A 22,892-nucleotide genomic window follows, 5' to 3' on the forward strand; every position below is an offset into this window, starting at 1 on the left:
CTTTTTGGAAGAAGAAAGTTGGTATCCATTGACAACCATTATATGGACAAATACTGCTGCACGGACCCCCCCTGTAACTCAGAGAAGGCACGGAGGACTCTGAAAATTCTCACAGCTCTTAGTCCACATGAGGGTGAGTAGATAATGAGTGAAATTTGAATTTTGGGTGAACTATCCCTTTAAGTGCTTACCTGAGAGTATAGTTATATTATTGTATTGTGGAGTATTTTCACTTATGTATTTAAGTTATAAGCAAAATTCAGTAGGTACGTTTATTATGGTTAATTCTTCAGTTGAACTGAGACTGATGTGTTATCTGATGTGCATTAGAGGCTTTTTATGAATGTTTAAATATTTGCTCATTTTCATCAATCAGAAAAATAGAACAAAGGCAAATAAATAAAGTATTTAGTATTCTTATTTAGGGAATCATTATCCCCTTACTCCATTACATTCAACAGATGGCTGCAGCAGTATGGAGTCCAAATGCTAAACTTTTTTTTTTTTGACACATAACTATCAAGCACCAAAGTACAATTGTGTACTGTTCACTGAACTGTTGATGGAAGTTAAAATGTAACTGTATGTTACACAATTGTTGTTGTATTGATACATTTATTTCAATGATTGTAATGAAAATACTCATTAAATAGAGCCTTTAGTTCAAACCATGAATACAGTTTAGATTGAAATTATAAATAGATTTTCCAAATCCATGTGCATTAGTTTGTTTCTATTTTTCCTTATTCACTCCAACATTACTTCCCATCCTGCTGACTAATTATTGATGCAGTCATTAAGAAAAGTAATTGTTGGAAAATCAATGTATATGATGTAAATATACAGTATATTGTACATTTTTCAATAAAAAAGTTGATCACAAAAAAGAAAAGTCATTGTTATGTAAATCTGTACTGTTCGTTGTAAAGTCTGTCAAGTCTTAGTCTTACACCTTGTTCAGTCAGTTTTTATATTATTGGCTGACTGCAGCTTCATTGATTTTAGCAGCAGCAGAGAAGTTAACATGTGGTCTTACTTGGCCACAATTCAGCCACTGTTTCAAACTTCAAACTTGTACATTTGGACCTAGAACTGAGCTGAAACTCTCTAACAATGAGCTGAATGCAAATACAGCCAACAAAGGTTCTGACTGACTGAGACAAACCTTCTGTGTGAGCAGGGCCTGGACCACCTGGTTGGCCACCTGAAAGAGAGAAAGTAAAACATATGTCAAAATATTCACGAGTCTGGTCATTAGTCTGAAAATGGATTTTGGAAACATCTGTGGAGCTTTGAAATGCAGACAGACTTTAGAGAAAAACGACCCACTGTGAACACCATCACAGAGAATCTGGAGGCATGTACGATGCTGTGAGGACAAATTGACAGCATGTTGCATCACCGACTCAGGCTCAGTGAAATCACATGGCGGTTGCCTGCAGTTAGTATACCCAACTTTGTCCACAGCACATAAATAAACCAAATTGTGTTGTAAAAAAAAAAATCTGAACAAAGGTCTTTTTCTTTTATGGTTCCTATTTTTATGGTCCCTGAGTTCCTTCCTTGCCTTAAGATAGGACTGACCTAACTTTTCTATACATCTCAACAAAAAGTTCAGTTTAGCTTTTTGACTATGGAACAGCACGATCAGAAAAGCTTTCTCCTCTACTTATTTTGACTTCTGAAGCAGGAGCACACATTATACCTCGACACAGGAATAATAACTATCATCTATCCATCAAAGCGACTCGCCTCAGCTCATTCAGACCATGACAGGAAGCCTCCTGAATGGTTTCCCCCCCAAAAACGATTCATGTGTATAATAAGACTGAAAAAGCAGCAGAAGAGAAATGAATCCCTCGGCAGAAACTCTTTTCTGTCCTCAGCACAGAATGTATGCTAGATTCTCATGGGCAGCAATCTCCATGGTAACAAGCCCATTAGTGAAGGGCTGCTAAGAAAAAAAATAAATAAATAAAGCGGAGCGGCGGGCTTGCCGGCTGGAGATAGATGGAGGAGAGACGGAGGGGAAAAGAGATGGAGAGACAATCAGGGTGTTGTCGGGGAGAAAAAGAGGAGGGAAGGAGTCTGTCCTCCTGAGCGCTGAGCTCTCACTCCCAAAGCGCCCAGGGCTCTGTTGTCTGTCTGCTTCAATTAGAGACACAGCCCTCTCTGGGCTCGCCTCTGTGGACCTCACTAACACTCCAGATAATAGAGTGTGTATGAGAGGCTCCTGGCTGCAGGAGCTGATGGTCAGCTCTCAGCGTCCGAGGCCGGATCACCAAAGAACACGGCCCAACCTTAAAGTCTTTGTTTTCTGAGAGTGAGATGAGTAGATTGATCCTATTAGTGTGTTTAAGTGACAGTTGGGGTTATTTGACGTAGGCCGGTGTGTGAGGTTCTTATCTATCAGAGTCAGAGTTTTATCTGCAGTAGATTCAGACCAGTGCGTTCAGGAGAACAGAGGCTGAGTGATGAGCTGCTGGAGCACCCAGACCCAGACATCTGGTCTGTAGAGTAACACTGGATGAGTGCTGCAGCCGCACTTGTTTGCAGTGATCAGTGATGGGAATAACAGCGTTATAACGGCGCTACTTTTTTCAGTAACGAGTTATCAAAAAAGTTACTGTTTCCTCCATTATAACGCCGTTACCCTTACTGACAATAAAATGTGCTGTTACTTGACTCAAGAAGTCCCATTACAGAATAATACTCCCGTTAAAGTGTAAAAAAAAATTGAAACAAATACTAGAAATACACAAATATCTGAGACTGAATAATGTTACTTTTTTTGTATATTCAAATTAGGGCCAGTGGCATGAATTTTTGGAAAAATGTCAAGACATATCCCGAAAAAAAATGTGGTAAAATTTTGAGAAGAAGTTGGGGATCACCTTGAACCTTCTCAAGGACCCCTGGGTGTCCCCAGACCCCACTTTGAGAACCACTGCAGTAGATAAGTGGGAGGTTAGGGTTATGGTGGTTAGAGGGTTAGGAGGGCGAGTCGAGTCCAAGTATTTTGATATATTTGAGCATTTTTATAAAACAGTAACGCAATAGTTACTTTTCCTGGTAATTAGTTACTTGTATAATATAGTAATTCAGTTAATAACTCAGTTACGTTTTGGGGAAAGTAATTAGTAACTATAACTAATTTTAAATTTTAAAGTAACGTGCCTAACGCTGATAGTGATACATACAGTTGTTCAAGTTTTACAAACTGTGGTTCCAAGGTAAAGGCTGTGTGAAAATGTGGTCATCTTATAAAGAGGCTAAAAAGGTGTTGTTGCAGATGTCCACATCCACAGCTGCTGCTGCTGCTGCTGCTGCTGCTCTACACTGAGAGCAGAGCCGCTGGTCTACTGTAAATCTGCTGCTGGTGACACATTGATTATAGATAACTACCTCACTCAACTCCACTTCAGATAACCTCCACTGTGCCTTCATGTGCGAAGCTGGAGTCACAACTTGGTCTACAGCCTATAGCTTAACAAAAAAAATAAAAAATAACAGAGGGTGGGACAACAGCTAGACTGGCTCTGTTTAAAGGATAAAAAGAATAAAACATATTAACAGGCTGTAGTGACCTTTGAAAAGAAATGTGATCATGTTCATTTCCCAGAATGTTAAGGTTCCTTTGAGTCTGGAATATTACCAGTGTCTAAATACAGCTCTGATCATGCCTCATATGGTTTCTCTTCTTTTCTAACTAGGGATAGTTCAACATTTTGGCAAATTGGCCCATTGCCATAATCCCTATAGTTTTAGGAGTAGATTTGTTACCTTTAATTGTCGGTGCAAGCTATTTTTAGAACGGCGGAGCAGAGCCGCAAGCTGTTCAGAGCTACGCTACAGAGGCTAATGGGATTTCTTGGTTTCCCTCATCAAACTCATCAAATACACAATCCAATAACTTCAAAACACTCTGGTGGACAAGTTGTGACGTGCACATTCACCACGCTATGAGATAATAACGGAACGTTACCAGACAGAGTTGTTTTAGAGGTAAATACAGAGACTGCTCGCTGAAAAACTGCCCCCGAGGGGAACGCGCATCAGCAGTTTGCTGAATGAATTTACCTCGAAAACAACTCTGTCTGGTAACATTCTGTTATTATCTCATAGCGTGGTGAATGTGCAGGTCACAACTTGTCCACCAGAGCGTTGTGGAGTTGTTGGATTGTGTATTTGATGAGTTTGATGAGGGAAACCAAGAAATCCCATTAGCCTCCGTAGCATAGCTCTGAGCAGCTGACGGCTCTGCTCCGCCGTTCTTGCACCGACAATTAAAGGTGACAAACCTACTCCTAAAACTATAGGGATTATGGCAATGGGCCAATTTGCCAAATTGTTGAACTTTTCATTTAATAAAACCTAGTTGGTCGCAGCAAACCTTTTCTTTTTTCTTTTTTTCTTTTTTGAAAGTGAGAAGACCAGGACTCACCTCATCCAGACAGCGTTCATACTGCTTCCTCTGATTGTCGTTTTCCATCGACAGAGCAGAATTCTCCGCCTGCACAAACAAACAACAGACAGGTAAACAGGAGGAATTACAGTAATAACCACTACCCAGATATCATTTTGGGGAAAAAAAAACCTTTCATAGCCAAGGTTTTACATCTCAGCCGTAGATACAGTACTGTAAATACTATGGTCGCTCCATCAGAAAACCTAACATGGAACACTCTTCTGAAGATGTTGTCAGACGGACAGATCCAGAAACTCTCTCCCTGCAGCGCTGTGGGATTTGCAGGTTCACCGGAGAAAAATGATTCTAAATGAACGATGCTTTAAATTTCAGGCATCCTGCAGATCCTCCGTGTGTCTGCAAGGCTCACTTGAGGTACCCCAGGTATAATTCAATTACTGACAGTGGTTTTGCCCGACAGGGAACAAAAAGCATTCTGGGAACTCAGGAGGTGACTTTCCACTGAAATGATTAGTTCAGTAAATCTTAGGAGCTGAGCTACGGAGCTGGCTTGTTTTCTCTCATGTGCTGTGGGCAACTCCTCCTCCGCACAGCAGGTCCACAGAAAATCTCAGTAATGGCTGATAATCAGAGGAATGAGCAGTTTTCAACGGAGACCTCACCTGGCAGCTCGCTATCACCCTCACTCTACCCAAACATGATGATGCACAAAATTACAAAACAATTTTTTTAACCCTGGCTGAGGCCTCGAATCTTGATTTATAAAATGTGTTTTCGAAACTGCACGCTGTACTAAAGTGTTGAAGTGAGTGTTAAAAATAAATCCCTTGCTAAGATGTAACCTGCCATGCTCCCTTATCCTTGTTTTCTCACAGTTAACATGGTTGATGTGCAGGGATCATCACATCAATCAGTGTTTTAAGCTTAACTGTCATATTCCACTGGAGCTGAGAGGAGTCAGTGACTTCTCCTCTGTCAAGAACCACAGCCAGCTCAGTCTGTTTTTTATAATTTATCTTCTTGCTCTTATTTGTAGTTCCTAGAGCAATTTTATTTTCATTTTTCAAGCTAGATTACATGGGAGGTACCCGAGTGTGGAATAATGACGGGAAAGTAGTCGAACTAAATGGAAAACCGTGTAATGTTTCTTCAGGTCAGCGTTAAAGTTTAATTACAAGTGTGCCTAAAATGAAGGCAGAAAGCATGAAGAGGCAGCGGCATGAAAACCACAGAGTACACTCCCTCAGAATTATCCATGAGGGTCAACAAAGCAGTCAAGGAAATTGGTGTTATCTAAGTGGGCACTTAATTCTCAGAGATAATTACAATTGACAGAGCAGTTATGAGGGTTTTCTTAAGCGCCACAGAAAATGAAATATCACAAAAATATCACTGAAATAATTTACAGTCATTTCCAGTAATTCAGCAAGCACCGCTGGAAGTAAATACTTGAACTCAAACCCAATTAACCAGAGTATAAGGATGCAGAGTATTTCTCATCAAGCCACATGTTGAATGTAATATTGCTAAGATATGAATTCATCAATATATATTAATATTCAATTATATTAAAATATCTATCAATCTAATGTGTATAGCCTACCTTAGCATGATTTTATTGTTAGAGCAGTCTGGGATATTCATAAATGCTGTACATTTCTATGTGGAAGGTACAGTATTTCAGGTATTTTAATTTTTTTTTAAAAATGTTAAGTTTAAGAACTTCAATAGGTTCCATCGAGTTTTGAGACATAAACAGGAAGGATACAGTAATGGAGTCATTAAGTAAGTTCACTATTAGCAGAGTGTGACTCATACACAGTCAGGGGAGTCAACTTTTCCTCTGAGGTAAAAAAACAAACAAACAAACAAACAACTCAGTCAAGTGAGTTGTGGAAGAATGAAGTAGCATAAAATGAAAATACCAAAATGAAATACAAGTACCTCAAAACTGTACATAAAGCACAGTACTTACAGTAGAGTAATGTAAGTCAATGTAATTGTGAAAATGGTAAATAAAAAAAAGGTAAATAATGAACTTTTTTTCCCCGAAAGATTCTACAGCAGTGCTTCCATTGCATCACTGCTCATCACCAACCCCCATTTGTTAACATTAGATTATATGTGAATGAACATGGGACAGTTACAGGTAAGAAGGATATAGATACATTAATATATAAATTGTTCTCTTTTACCGGGGAGTCTTCACTTGGAGCGGGTCAGAAGAACCCACAATAACCTCTGTGATTCAGACCCTGACAGTGGGAAAGATTAGACCTGCTTTGTTGCCCACATTTATTTACATTATGGCAAATTATAATTATGCTGAGTGAGTGGTTACCACTTTTTGTTAATTGTGTATCCACGGCTGCACAAAATACTATCACTGAATGACTCTGATCATGAAGAAAACTTTAAAACACAATGATTCTCATATTAGGCAGCTTCTGGAATTACAAGGATGCTGAGTGTTTCCAAGTGTATTTATAGATGTTTGTTTGTGATGAACATTGGAGATAATCGTATCCTCAAAAGGGGTAAGACACATGGATTCTGTTCAGATTCAAAAGAGTCATGAGTAAGAGGGGAATGAATGCACTGTATGACACATATTGTGGAAATAAGGTAAGACCAACAATGTGATTCATTCTATTCAATGATTTGTGCGGGGCTTCACTAAATCTCCATAAATTTCATTTAGTTGTTCAAGGCATCACTGACTTAAACCACTAAGCTACATTTTAATTGTAATATAATTCCTGGATATTCATAGTTGAATAATAAACAAAAAAGAGAAGGATTAAACCATCCGACACTAATCTGTGTTAAGCTTTTCACTGTACCAGCCAACTGTTCATTCATCATTCAACAGAACTGTACTGTACTGTACATTCACACTGCAGGAGATCAGTGTTTTCTCACAAACACCACTTGTTTCAGTTATCGCACATGTTTGATTTAAGTCCCACACCCCTGGTGAGTGTCAATTCATTCGTATATTAATATCTTACAAGAGACGACTGTGGTTACTGTACAGTTAAGACAGTGAGGTGAAATCAGAAAGGATAATAAATAAAAACTCAGTTCTACAGTTGTCTGCTCCATGTCCTTAAATAAAGTCGACTTGAACAACAACTTCACATCCTGCAGTGAGGGCGAGCAGAACGAGGCAGTGAAATCTGTTTTGTAGCACTATAGCAGTGTGATCAATGGCCTCTCAGCAGATGGTAAGTCCTATTAGCTCTTCAGCAGGGCACTGTAGGTGTGACAGAGCTACTGTACATTCACTGGAACACCGACTCCAAATGTTAAGTACCCTGTCAGCGTTTTAATTATCACCTCCCGGATATGAATAACTCCTTTGTCTTCTGCTGCTCCTCTGCCCCCAGGATCACTGCGCAGCCTGATGGGCTCTCATTTACTGAGGTGTTGGGAGGATACACACAGAGTCATGAGGACACACTGATTGCGCTTGTTTATCATCAACATGTGCTGCTGATATTTTCACATGAAGCCACATTGACTGGAATGCTAATAATGACGTGTGATCGTGGTTAATTATCTTTTGGGAGCTATTTGACCTCACAAAGCTACGAGCTATTTAATTAAAGGGGACATATTATGGAAATATCACTTTTCGAAGGCTCTTCGACATATATTTGGGTGTTTGTCTTGCCTTGCGAGCAGTGGTTGCATTTAAAGGGACAGGCACTGAAACCAGCCGTTCTGAACAGGGCTGTTTAGAGAGGATGAAAAGAGCTGTGATGTTTGATACTTGGGGGATTTTGACCAAAGCATGTCACAGACATGTCTTTAAGACACCTGGGAACTATTTTAATTTGTGGAAAGGGGGTATAATATGTCTCCTTTAAACAAGCTAATACTGTTGATTTCACATGCTGATATCCACCTTTTTCTGAACGCCAAATCGTAAACCGGTTTTGCTCTTCCGCTGGAATCGTATGTTTACATTTCCATGGTTTCAGTAGCCGCGGTAAATGCTTGGATTTATTTTTCGTTTTTTTTTCATTGAAAATCTGTTAAACGCATGGATCATCACACCAGCTTTCTAACAACTATGACAACTACTGAAACCATGGAAACGTAAACATACAATTCCGCCGGAAGTGCAAAACCGGCTTCCGGTTTTGACGTTCGGAAACTGGTGGATAAATGAGTTACACAGGAACTGACATGTCTCATGTTGGGGTGTTCTTGAAGAGTCTGTGTTTACCTCAGGAAGCCTTTGAATTATTTTTATCTCGGATCTCAGATTCCCCAGGTTCTTTAAACACAGCTCACTGAGGAATTGTGCAGTACACTAATGCACACTATGAAATCCTCTTTGACATCTTATTTACAGCTTCGTATTACACAGGAATCTGAAGTAGATTTCTGCAACGCGCCTAAAGGTTTTGATGAAGCCTGATGAAAAAACACTATAATTTAAGGAAAGGTCCACAGGCCACAATATTCTGACCTCTGCCTAAGTGAAAAAATATGTGATAATTAGTTTATTGATCTGTGTCGGAGTGAAAGAAGAAACACCACATCAACAACCCCAGCGACCCTGTAATCCATCTTCTACATGGAAGACACAAAGACTGTCCTTGAGCTGGTCACTTATTCAACTCCGTAGATATCAAGTGAAATAATTTAATTAAACATGTGACAACAACGTATCGATCAATCTGACATTTCATGGGTGATGGGAAAGTACACGAGAAGCAGGAAAAGTAGAGGGGGAACAGTTGGGGGGAAGGGTAAGAAGCGGACCATGCAATCCACTTTACCTCCAGGGCTCGGAGCCGCTCCAGCAGGGGATTGCTGTCCTTTGAATTTTCCTCCGATCCACCGCCGGCCTCGGGCGAAGCGGGGATTTCTGCCACGGTGGCTGGAGGACCCTCTAGACTGTCCTGCTGCTTCCACATCTCCTCCAGGAGTTTGTCCTGGAAAGAAGTTTGTGCAGGTCAAAGACTTGAATGCCTCACAGTCAAAAAGAAATGAAGAATACATTTTACATATCAAAGTGGCCTCCACTTGGATAAACAACAGACTGCAGACTGCATGAATAAAACTTCCACTTTCCCTCACTTTAGAATTCTATGCCATACTTTTAATATTGAATCAAACAAAGCTTTACAGAATGAATGATTAATATGTAACTTGCACTGCTGATCTCACTGAGAATCAACACCTCACTTTGCAGTGTTTGCAGCTGTTAGTGATTGTTCACCCAACATACAAAATACCATGAATTATCAATAGTAGTCAATAGGGCTGACCCCACAAATAGTCGACGATTCATTGATTCGATTCGGAGAAGTCTGATTCAACTACCAACCTCGCCGTCGAATCATCGCAATATGTGGGGAAAAAAAGATCGTACCATTAGACGGGGGTGCTCACTGCTGCTGACCGTCTGATTTCACATAGAATTTCTTTGTTTTATAATAATATAGCCCATTTTGACACAAACATCACAGTGGATGCTCAAGTGTGCTGTCCATAGGGCTGTGACACGCCACCCCATGCCGTGCATGCAAGCCTGGATGGATGGAGAATGCCTGATATTGTTATATAAAGCCAACTGAAGAATTAAATGTGTTTATTCAAGTGTTTAGCTCGTTTCTCTGAAGCAGAAAAAGAAGCAAATGAGACCATGAACCAATGAGGGAAAAGACAACTTGATTTGACGATTAGTCGGCTAAAAGCAAAACCTGACGCATCAGATTGGACTATGATGTTAGTGGCCTTAGTGGCCGAGACAACCATGGCTCATTTTCTAATCTTGGCCTTTTGGACTTATTGGACTTTTCAGTGCAGAATTCCACTTTGCCATTGTCCCTTACCAAATCTTCACATTAAATGTCTTGCAGCCCCAAAAAGGTGTGTATGACTTCAATCTGTTGTTGTAATGATGGAATTAATGCTGTAGAAATGTACCATGTGAAATGTGGTAGTACTAGGCTACAGGTAATCCCACTGTCCTCTGTTTTATTTACCCTGCTAGCCTTTATTAGAACCTGTTGGTGCCTCAGCTATTGAATACCGGCTTCAGAGGAGACTTTATGCTTTGGGGTTGCAATGGAAAATGTTGATGTTAACCCATATTATGCTTTAAAAGTGTTGTATACTCATGGTTGTAATTGAACTTCTTTTCACCTTGTGATATGTGGTACCTAGTTAATCCCTTTGATGACAGCAGTGTGAGGTACACCAGAGCGTCCACTCAGGACCGGTTAAAGGTTAGGAGCCAGAGAGACTCCCACAACAGAGTGTCCTGTGGACATTTACAAGGGATTGTTGTGTCCTGGTGGTGAGACTAGGCAGAGCCCCAGAGGTGCCATATTGTGTCTATTGGTATGTGTTTGGTAACTATAAAGACAGTGAGTCTGAGAACATCTTCAGTTCACTCACCCACTGACCGTGTGCTGTTCAGTTGTATGTGTGACCCCATTCATGAATGTTTTATTAAAGGAGAATGTTGGTTGGAGCAAAAAATGCGACTAAAATTGATGCAGGCAAACCAGAGTTACACCATGGCTAGACGGCACTACAGTAGGGATAGCAACAACGCTAACCTATGGGGGCAATTCTTTCAACCACAACAAACACTCAAAAAACAATCAGATATCTATGGTACATGACTGGAATCCTTAGAGACACCACTGAACTCATATAGTGTACAGTATAAACAGTATAAACTTTGTGTTTTTGCATGTAGTCACTCACCTCAGACAGGCTAACTCTGGAACATCCTGGAAAGACATTACTATCCAATCACAGAGCGCCTGCTCTCCGCCACAGAAACAAACACTTTTTCCTTGTTGTGATTATTTCTTTACAAAACTAAACGGTCAAGCAGTGCAGTGGTAATGTCCAAAATATCTCTGACCGTTTATTTTTGTAAAGAAATAATAACAACAAGGAAAATATACTGTATACTGTTTATATTGTACACGAGGCCTACATGAGTTCAGTGGTGTGTCATAAGGATTCCAGTCATGTACCATACTGTAGATATTTTATTGTTTTTTGAGTGTTTCTTGTGGTTGAAAGAATTGCCCCCATAGGTTAGCGTTGTTGCTATCACTAGCGCCGTCTAGCCATGGTGTAACTCCGGTTTGCAACATCAATGCAACATCAATTTTAGTCGCATTTTTTGCTCCCCCCAACACCGGGTGACCATCAGGACAACGATTTAGGGGTCAAAAATGACCGGAATTCTCCTTTAAACCTCAAGAAAAGACAGCCAATGTGTGAAACCTTCCTTTTTAAATCTTTACTGAACAAAGAGAACACATTTTTGCCACCACAAACCTGGCGACCACGAAGGGACCTCACCTGTGAGCAGATCAGAGCCCTCTGAAATAACCAATTAAATATTTACATTTTAAAAAATAGCTAGTATTATTAGTGTTTTGATCTACCTTTTTATAATAAAGCTCTGGCAAACTAAAACTACACAAACTGTTGTCAGGAGAAGGACATCACCTGTTTTCTCCCGAGTGAAAGTCACAAGCTCTGTACATAACAACACCATCATGTCCTAGTCAGCAAGGACAGTCTTATTTACACAGCTGCAGCAGCTCACTAAAACATAGGTGTTGTAAAGTGTTTGAACAAATGTCCAGAGCTGTCATTAGGACCGTCTCCCAGTTGCCGAGCTAAAACAAGCTGCATGCGCTACATGCCCAGCTTGAAATGGCAGAGAGACAAAGAGGCTGGTTGAAGAGGGCGGAGCATTTAACAAGACAAATATTCTCCTCACTGTCGGTGGACCCAATGTGAATAACACCGACGAATATTGGACTTTTGTTCAACAGGTGTCCAGAAAAAAGGACTCCGGTGGGACATTGTGTGTCTGCTCAATTAAACCGTGAAGTGCAGGAGTATGTAAGGGATTCGTGAGATTAACTTCGCTTTTAAAGCTGAATATTTTCATGGACAGAGAGAGAGAGAGGCAGTGGTGTAGCAAAGGCTTAGTGGGAGAGGGTCAGATATCATTTTTTGTCCGTCCTTGTGATTGTGCATTTGTAACAAAGTCATTAAGCTGAAGCCGTAACTTTCCTCCCAACCATTCATGCGTCCTTGAATGTAATTTATCATCCATATGTGTGTTTTAACTTGGCTTCTCCTTCTCCAGGGACGTCAGTTCATCAGGAACAGAACTTTTACTGCAGAGAGCCACTGTCACCATGACTGTCAGCTGATCCCACACAATCTTATAACAAAATGTCATAATGGCAGTACAGGGCGGCAAATTGACATTTCAGTGCTGCATCTTTTGGATGAATCAGGTTTCATTACAATTTGTTGGATTTCTCTATAAAACTGGCACAAAGAACAACATGAAATCCAATTACACTGCAAAAATGAAAACTAGAAAGAGAAATGAACTGACTATATATTGCACCATTATTTTCTTGAATTAAGCAGGTATTTAACATTACCCACATGTTTTGTTTAGATGCAGAAAGCCCAGTGGTACAAGGTTTTTCTAGATTAAGTTCTCAACCAGGCGGAAAATGACTATCACCTATGGAGACATATTCTAATGCTGTTGTCTGATACTTCTGACAAATGATTGTGTTGGAACACAATTCATTTCTGCCTTTCTGATATCTTTACTTTATTAGGTGTCTTGCACGTTGTACTCTGTTTCTTTTGTCTGATGCTTATTGTTTGTATGGCACTTGATGATGAGATGTTTACATTAATGATTGGTTTTGAATGGCAGACACTGAACATTACAAAGCCTTGATTCAAAAGAAGAGGCAGGTGAATGTTAGCATAAGGACAGAAAGGACAGATGACTGATGAAGCTGTGTTGCAAAAAAACTCCCTTACTTATTGGTTTTATGATGTTTTGCATGTTCATCCACATCAACACAACTCACTCACAACTCAAACCACATCAGAGGCATTAGTTTAACTTGTTTAGCACCTTTCACTATGCAGACTCACCTCCCTCTAGAGAAACAAACTTGATTTAATCATCAGTCTAACATAAATAGCCAAACAAAAAGAGCTCACAAAAGCTTTTTCCTATCATTAAAAACTATGCTCTCTAAGTATTCATACCCAAAACACTTTCATGGATAAACACTAATCAAGATGCTACTGTTTCTGAAACAAACCAGCATTCTTTTAAATGTTTTAGATACACAGTAACAACCTGCACACGAAAAACCTCATCCAGCGACTTACATTAGTACAGTATGTTGACAAAGCATATTGTGAACATGATGGGAAACAGTTGTGAAGTGGTTTCATTGTGAGATCAATAATAATCTAACTCTTACATCCGAAGTTAGAAGCAGTTCAGTCAAAAACAATCCATTGTTTGCATGTTTTCATGTCACAGTCTGCATTAACCTTATAGTGCTTTTTTTTTTTTGCCAAATCATTACAAAAAGTGCTGACAGGATTTCACTTGATTCAAATCAAAATGTCGATGGCAAAGCCAACACAAGCATCAGGCCAGTGTTACAAAACAAAAACTACACAGGATTTAATAGAAGACTGGAGGTCCATACCTTGTATGCTTTCATCAGGTCCAGTGGGTCCACCTTGGGACCCTCCAGGGAGTCCTGGTTCTGTAGTAGTGATCGCACCGTCTCCTCCATGCTGCGTTCAAGGGGGGAAAAACAATGCAAATTGGTAAGTATATATCCCACTATGAGATGAGTGAAAGTGTTGAATCAAGGTTCATTCATACAGTATAGAGCCTGTATCAGTAAGGTTTATATTTATATCCTCTCAAAGGCTCGATTCATTGATGGTTCATCACACACTCAAGTCCAATACAGGTACCAGGTGGGAAAACAAATGCTTTTGTTGTGCTTGCCAAAGCCCTCAAGTCTACAGCAGGTAGATTGTAACCCAAACTATCCCAGTCAGGGGACTCTTTGTTAGTTCCCAAACATTCAGTCAGTCATTTCGTCCCCTTGGAGTTATAAAGTTTTATCTGACATTTTTGTCAAAATTGAGTTATTCACATATTCCAGTTCTGGTACTATATTAACATAATAGGAGGTGTATTTTCAGGTTTTATGCATTTTTGGTCATTAAATCTGGAAAACAAAAAGGTTCTATCTACAAACTCAAACTCTGTCTTGGTCTTATAAGGTTCTAATTGATTACGATACGGGACACGTTTGTGTCACGGACTCGCGGTGGCACAGACACAGCTGGTCACAGCTGTGACACTGCGCTGGCCCGTCCGCTCTGATCGCAGGTTTGGTTTCCAGCAGCGGTGAGGGAGGCAGAGAGCCTCCACTCTCCCTCTAACAAGCTACAAGTCATTTTTCTAACATCACAATTAGTCTGAAGCTGGTAAAAATGAAACACAAGGTAAAAATCCTTGATAGTTCTTCTGCCCTGCTCCGCTGATCAGAGCGGCGTCCCTAGCAACGGCCCGTTTTACTTAGCAACGGTCTGTTATACAGAAATAAAAGACCCTAAATGCAGAATCAGTGAGTAATTAATAAGAAAGTAGCCTAATCAAAATGCAGAATTCAATATATCCATGTTATTAAAAAAAAAGTGAATCCCCTCTTTTTGTGAGACTTGTCACAGCCCACGCTGCCACTGATAGATGCCTGCAGTCAACCATTTATTCCGCCTATAACTTTACGTCTTTTGGGATGGAATAAAACTGCAGTCCGGGGTTTTTTTGGCGACTGCTATCACATTCAACAGCACAATATAATCCTGGCATCTTTCCAATAACGTCAATTTTCGGTCTCTTGCTGATTTCCTCCTACTACTCCACTTGTTCTGGTAACGTGACATGCTGTGATCTGTGCCCAGATCGCCCTGATTCGGACACAAATATGGCGGCGCAGAAACACAGTGACGTCATGTGAATCTAAATCTCAAATCTGGTCAGAATGCAGATAGAACCTTATAATCCCAAAGGGACGATTTTCAAAAAATAAAATAAAATAAAATAAAATAAAAAAAGATCTATCATTAACTGTCTAAAGTCCATGAGTTTCTGTACTGAATTTTATTAAAGTATTTCAAGACATTTCAGTGACATTACTGAACTTAGAGCTGTGTTAAATCTAATGAAAATCAGTATTTTGTGTATTTCTGATATTATCTGAAAAGCATTGCCCTGTTAGTTCATACATATACGGCATATCAAAGGTTTCAGAGCATTGGGGCGGTGCGTGGCGCAGTGGGTAGAGCGGCCGCCCCATGTAGAGGCTACAGTCCTCGCCGCAGGCGTCCCCGGTTCGAATCCCGCGTCGGGCAGACCTTTCCTGCGTGTCATTCCCCCTCTCTCTGCCTCCCCACTTCCTGTCTATCTCTACTGTCATCACTATCAAATAAAGGCAAAAAGCCAAAAAAAAAAAAAAGGTTTCGGAGCATCAGCCATCTAATCTATTCACTGTCTTGAATTTTGATGATGGGGATACACATTTGTTTACATAAAGATCACTGACTGAGCCTTTATGTAAAACTTTAAACCATTTTTTATTACTGAGTATTGAAGTGAACAATGTCTGCAGTGCAACGTCATTTTTCCAGTCCGGTGGAAACAGTAATGGAGTCTGCTAATTGGGTGCAGAGAAGCTGAATGAGGCTGATAAATGCGTTAGAGATAGAGGTTCTCGTGTTAAAGGGACAGTTCACGTTGACAGGGCGTCCTCACACTTCATCATTCACAACGACTGCATGAACATTCAACATCAGCACTGGATCAGCTCCCCTGAGATGACCTGACCTACAGTGTTCAGACTTCTCCGCATCCATACCCAATGATGCAACGCTGATTGGTAACAGAAAGCAATCTAAGGGTGGTAATGATTTGAGAAATGCTGTTAAGAACATCTCATCTACTGAATGAACAAGCAGAACTGTTTGTAAAATGTTGTTTGATTAAAACAAATCAGAACAACTTTATGTCTTATTATACAACATTATGTGTTTTTAGATTTTGATGGTGTTGTCTACCCCCAGGCAAAATATAACATGGAGATAAACAAAGAGAAAAAAGTTCAGCTAGGGAAAACAGAATGATGTGCCCCCGTTTTGAACAGATAGACACTCCCGTTTACTCTGCTTTGGTCCCCACTCTGAGGAACATACACATCTGGAAGAGAGACAATGAGATGGTCTAGCCCAGGAATGAGCAAACTTCATCCCACGGGCCACATACAGCACACTTTTTAATTGTCCAAATCATCCTTTGGGATCAATTATGTATCTCTAAATTAAAGCAAAGACCACAAACTTTGATGCGTCAGCAAAAAAAGGATGACCAACAACACTGCTCCCACTGAAACTGAATGTAATTTTAATGTAAGTTTTCTTCTACTTTGAGGTAATGGCTTTTACATATTAGTTCACACAAACACTCTCCATCCATCTTAATACTGGCCCAACCCAGCTGTCAAATTTTAATACTAGTTGTGGCCCCTGAGCCAAATATCCCTTGTCTAGCCCATGTATGAATGCCCGCTGTGTTTTCGGGCCTATCCAAAGTGCATCTTCTGTTGTCTAGCAACCTTAACAGCTGCAGCTCCTTCATTACTCACTGGGAATTCTCTGAGGACTAGACCCTCACACTTACAAACGACACATGACAAAACATAAAGGACGTAGTGATAGGTGGTTATCGAAATTATTTTTGATTTACATTTTCTCCGTTGCCACACGACCTACAGGCAACTATCCAAGCGGATCAAAATGCATTGTGGTGAACAGTTGCATCCTTCAAATTTGGGAGATGAAGGCCACAGCCACATTTAAAGGAGTTTAACGTGGGACGGCCCTCCTGGGTATTGAATTTGAAATTCTAACATTGGGCCTGTAAGACATTATTAAACAGCTCCCCAGCTGAAAACAACACAGATAACAGCGCAGATGCTGGAAAGCTTTGTCTTTCTGTCCAGAACTTGCTGTGGATAATAGCCACTAGCAGGCTGCTTCTATTTTGGATATCTCCTTATTATAAATTCATTTCTGATTTGTTTTTGACAGGAAATGTCACAAAAATGCCACTGTCTCCCTGTCTGCAGCCCTGCCATTGACAACAATAGTGAAAGTTGTCAATTTTAGGCTATGACATGTTGTTGATATAATCTTAATATACAGGTTTTTCTTTGTGTATTTTTGGAGGGAACCACACACAGAAAATAGGTGAAAACGGCAAAACACGGAAACATTTTTTCAGGTTTTGGACTTAGACAAGTCTGTAAAGTGGGAAACAACACACGCAGTTATTTGTTCCATTTTTTCTGTGAAAATGTTCTATGACTTAAACCTTCAATTTCATATATTATCTGATAGATATCAATTGGGCAAATGTTCAAAAATCAAGACTAAAACCATGTTGGTAACAAATGTTTGAATATAATGTAACTCTGATGTACTGTGTGTTCATTGTAAAGTTTATCACCACTATGAAAGCTCTGTTTTACAACCTTTTTAATTACTCTGAGATCTTTTGTGCAAACTCACATTGTCCTACAACAACATATAATATTTTTTACTAAAGCCTTCATAATGCCCATAATGCTGCAGCTGACATTTGCTGAAATGGCTCCCCATGTCTCTGCGTAGTCTTGCATTGTGATTTTGTAATTGTTTTCCCCCCTGAGCTGTGTATGCGTGATAGACACTGACCAATATGCAGTGACATTTTGCTCTGTCACTTCCAGAGCAGTTTTTTCCCCCTGCTTGATGCGTGTGGCATAGCCATTAGCATTAGCTGCTGACTGTGAGCACACCACTGGCATTCCTGCCCCAAGTCACTGCCACTGACCTGAAACAAACCCATCCAAAATGAAAACAGCGGGTGGTGGGGTTGTGGGGCGGGGGGAATACTGAAATGAAATATTCATTGAGTTTTAAGTCCAGAAAAAGGCAAAATGAATCATTGGATGTGAGTATCTGAAAGGCCATATGTCACTGTGTGTTGCTCAAAGGTTTGAGGATAAAAAATGTCAGGGTTGGTGGTTCAGATCCCACTGGGACCAGCCATGCTCAAAGTGCTTGCATTTGCCGTGCTGTGTGTGATGCACTTTGGGGTCTGAACGTGTCCACTGAATGGAAAATGATATGAAACTTTAAATTTGAGACCACATGTGGAAGAGCCACTGAACTGAGTGAGTTGTAGCTGTTTGTGCTTGTTTATAAGCAAACATTAGCAAGCTAAAACGACCACGTTCCTCTGGAAGCTAGTCAGCCTAACTGTTTTTTGAGTTTAACAAAAAAACTAAAACACAATAGGTCCAAAATGTGAAGGGACTGGGGGGGGGGCACCATTCCAACATCCCGCCAGTCCGACATAGGCCTCTATAATTGTCTAAATGGCAACACTTAATTTTCTATCAATGGGTTAGCGTGTTAACAATCAAACCTTGGTACTTCATGGTTAAGTTCTTTCTGCACATGCCTTCCATCTAGATATGAATGCATCCGTAAATATGTGTCTCTATGCATGTGTAACGGATGTGCACTCACTCCACCCATAAAAAACGTGCTAACCAACTTGCCAAGCGGTTGTCAACCTCTTGGCGAAGAGGTTAGCATTGTCGCCTCCGGTGCGGGAGGTCGTGGGATCGAACCCCACCTAGGGCAGGCCGTGAGAAACACAACGCAGAGGGCCAGATCGACATCGGCTACACATGATTCATAACTTTTGCGCATGTTCCACAACTTCCAGTCAAATGCATCGGTGCATGTAAACATCAGACCATCGCAAGTAACTAAAATCTTCCATGCGAATGAAAAACATGTGCATGTATCTGCAGCTTTGAACACAAGTAGCTGCTGTTAAAGGTGCATGCTAAAGAAAAATTTACTTCTCTTCTTGACTGGTGAGTAGCTGTTAATGCTGACGATGGAAACAGAGGCAAAACCTGTAAATGGCTGCATTGAAACTTATGTTGTGATTTCAGTTATTTTCCAAAATACACTGATGATCCAACACATTGAGACAATTTACATAAGTATAGTGTAGGTTGGTATTTCTTTTACATTTATAAAATTCACATACTGTTCCACACAGCACTGACTGTTACATGTACAGTAACATACTGTTAGGCCAACCCCTGAACCAAGTCGACTTTTTGACTCAACCAAACTCACAATCTGATCTGAAATAAACACTAACACCTCACCCACCCTACTTTGACCACCAACAGTCACTCAAATTGCAGCCTAAGGTCAAAGCTATGACATTTTCCATCAGTAAAAACTCACATCTTCCTTTGGTACCTGTATAAATAATTACAAAAAGTAACATTATGTAATTCTCTTTCTGCAACATGGATCATTTTCCCACCACAATCTGGACGTTACTCTACAAAGTTTTGTTTAACCAAGCTTCCTGCTCATGTAGTCACACAGATCCAACTGATTCCCATCAAAATTCATGTTATTCTCAGCAATATTTCATTCATCGGTTCTACTTTTATCGCACTTAGTCATCACTCACCCCATGCTGCTTTCCTACCGATGTTGCTCATTTGAAATGAGGTGAACCACACAGGTTCTCGGTGTCCTTGGTTCAGAGTTAGTCATCGTTGTGTGTGTTTGTGATTGGGCACTGAAGGGAAAGTGGGTCTCCTGGTCTCTCTGTGGACCATGAGGGGAATAATGTGCAGCTGAGTGCTCTCAGAGAGGGGGAAACAAACTCCCACCCTGTCCGGCTCTACCCTAACAAGGCCTCGTACTCTCCATGGCATCCCAGTCTCATGACTGCAGTCTGGCAGGAGAAGTCTGTGGTCTGATTGTCCCTCTGTTTTGAAGCTCGACTCAGAAATGCTGCCCAATGAATTTTTGCATTTGCTCACACAGCTACTATAGGATTTTGCGAAAGCTTGCATTGTAATGAGTTGAAGGGAAATGTTGGGTCAGTCTTTTCAGATACTGAAGATGGATTTGCTCTCACTCAGCCCTTCAGCAGCAGCAGCTGTTTGCAAAACCTGAAATGAAGCCTGCCATTGAAGAATTTCATTGTTGCTGATTTTCGCATTCCTAATTTTGAAAACAAGGTTTGAGATTTTATTTAACCCTTTGTTAGGCCCTAATAAGGTCCTATTCTCTTTTGTGAGCAACAGTTCAATTCAAGGCAGGTAACTCACAGAGGCCAATTAAAGAGGAGTTAATTGGCAGGATTTTCAGAAATTATGCAGGATTTTCACCTTAACTATGCTACATTTGTACCTTAATTAAACAGCTTCTGATGGTTAACTAAATGACTTGTAACGTGTTACAGGGAGAATGGAATCTGTCTTCCACCTAGCGTCTCTTGGCCAAAAAACAACCTTGCAAGATCAGAGCCACCGCCCCGGTGTTCCAGCTCTCGTCTCTGCATCACCACAACACAAATGCACCCTGTAACCAGTAATCTCTTGTTTATGACACAAATATACGCATCGTAACGCGTAGGCTACATGATAAATAACGTTATCCACCACTCCATGGATTGGTTTCTCGCCGGCTTCATTAAAAACAAATGCACATGGCCAGGAGGAGGGTTAGTAAAACAGCGGGAAAAGTGACCAGACTTGCATAGTTCCCCTGTAAGACAGCTGTCACAAGCTAAACACAAATCTGACATTTACGTGTAAAATTGATGGAATTTCGCTTCAGTGGACACAACACACTCATTCACATCACTCGTATGAGGTAAAGCACAAACATAAAATACAGCCTACATCATGAAAATCCTGAATGTAACCATGCCCCTAAATTACACATATCATTATTGCCTATTATCTCATACAAACAAATTTCTCAAGAGGTGTTAGAAGTGTCTTGTTTCGCAGAAAAAGCAGTTTTGGACTGAGGACATTAACCACCTACAGTACATTATCTCCATGATCTAGTTTTACCTAATTGCATTTCACTTTGCAAAATATGTCCAATTACTGATGTCACAAAGTAATAGGGTTGTGTAAATTGTGTTGTGATTACCTTTGCAAACTTTCACTTGGATTTAAAACAGCATGCGGTGCTGCTGTCTGCCACATATGGTTTTCAATTCTAACACAAAGGAGAGCAAAAGTTCTGCAAAAGTTAGAAATATCAAAAGATGAAACAGAAATATGGCTTTAAATGATTTATCAAAGTTAAGTCATCAGACACAGCAACCACAATGACTGCTTGAAACTGTTTGGGTTAGAGGCATGCCAGCAATGTATGGAGGAGAGTAGTATGAGAAGCTTTTTGTAAACTTCGTAATGGCTCTTTTCAATCTGGTTCAGGTAAAATAAAGCTTGACCGGGCACGAGCACCAAGGAGCTGACAGTTCAGCCTGTATGTGCTGCTAAACTAGCTGCTTGCCACCCCACAAGCTGGATACAGATGGACTCTAATTATTACCTGTCAAGTAAATGACAAACTCAGTCAATCTCAAGATCAGTTCAGATTTAGGGCCCTAGTTTCGTCGACCAGGTGAAGTCTGTGATCAGCGCAGCTTCGCCACGTCAACGGGGTGTGGCCCAGGTCCATTTCGCAAGTCTGGTGGGCCGCGCAGTCAGACTTAGACCGGCGCAACCCCTCCCCTCGTCCCTCCCACCGGCGCAAACGGCGAAGAGGGAGGAGAGAGGGCGGGAGGGAGACAGAAGGAGGAGAGAAAGGCGTGGAGTGGGTTTGACACAGCCGAGTCAGATCTTCACCAATCAAAGGAGCTCCTCTCCTCACCTTTAACTGCGCGGAGGGCGATGCGCGCTGCAAGTTTGTCATTTTATACTTTGACATGGACGGAGGAGACAGCGACGCCAGAGGCCGAACCTCTCCCCGAAGGAAACAGCTGTTTCCCCGGAGGTCCGAGCTCAGAGTGACCAATAATGAGTTTACTAATATACTTAACCAGGATTGATCTGATACACTGAGAACCCCTACGCAATCTAAGAAACAACAACTAATAAACTACTAAAGAAACTCACATTTATTCAAACCCTGTGTATAAGATCAGAGGTGTAGGCTACACTAATCACAACATAAACACACACCATGTGGATGAAATCAGCAAGGACGCGCTCTCTCTCTCTCCCTCTCTCTCTCTCTCTGTCCTCCTCTCTCTCTCTCTCTCTCTCTCTCTGTCCGTCTCTTTTTTTCTCTTTTTTTTTTCTGTGATAGAGATGCTGAGTACTGTAGTAGGCTATATACTGACTATCTGATACCGAGGCTGTTGTGCTGGACTAAGAGAGATGATGATTTGTGTTTTGTTTTTCATTACGGCCGCGTGATGCGGTCGCACGTGCTTATGAATTAATAAGTAAATAAATAAATACAGCGATCATCACAAGGGCAGAGTGGTATCTCAACACGGCAGTGACATGCAGTCATCCACCCTCAGTCCTGCTTTTGGGACATCCACAGCTGCTTTTCAGTGCCAGTTCGTCCCTGCTGTGTTAATTCAGGTGGAGTTTCCATTACGCGCCGACAGCCTTTGATCTCTGCTTTGATCTGACGTAAGATGTGACGGGAC

General features: G+C 40.8%; 1 protein-coding gene across 1 annotated transcript in view; it reads right to left on the reverse strand.

Annotated features, from left to right (window-relative positions):
• Positions 1-22,892, reverse strand: part of LOC311004966 (nck-associated protein 5-like) — a 65,593-nt gene that overhangs the window by 37,677 nt on the left and 5,024 nt on the right. The window contains exons 2-5 of the mRNA XM_083997211.1: positions 13,972-14,062; positions 9,223-9,378; positions 4,445-4,513; positions 1,166-1,204 (exon numbers count right to left, since the gene is read on the reverse strand). Of these exons, the coding sequence (XP_083853337.1) occupies positions 1,166-1,204; positions 4,445-4,513; positions 9,223-9,378; positions 13,972-14,062 (355 nt within the window). The remainder of the gene's footprint in view (positions 1-1,165; positions 1,205-4,444; positions 4,514-9,222; positions 9,379-13,971; positions 14,063-22,892) is intronic.

Source organism: Trachurus trachurus (genome assembly GCF_905171665.1).
Source record: "Trachurus trachurus genome assembly, chromosome: 21".
NCBI lineage: Eukaryota > Metazoa > Chordata > Actinopteri > Carangiformes > Carangidae > Trachurus > Trachurus trachurus.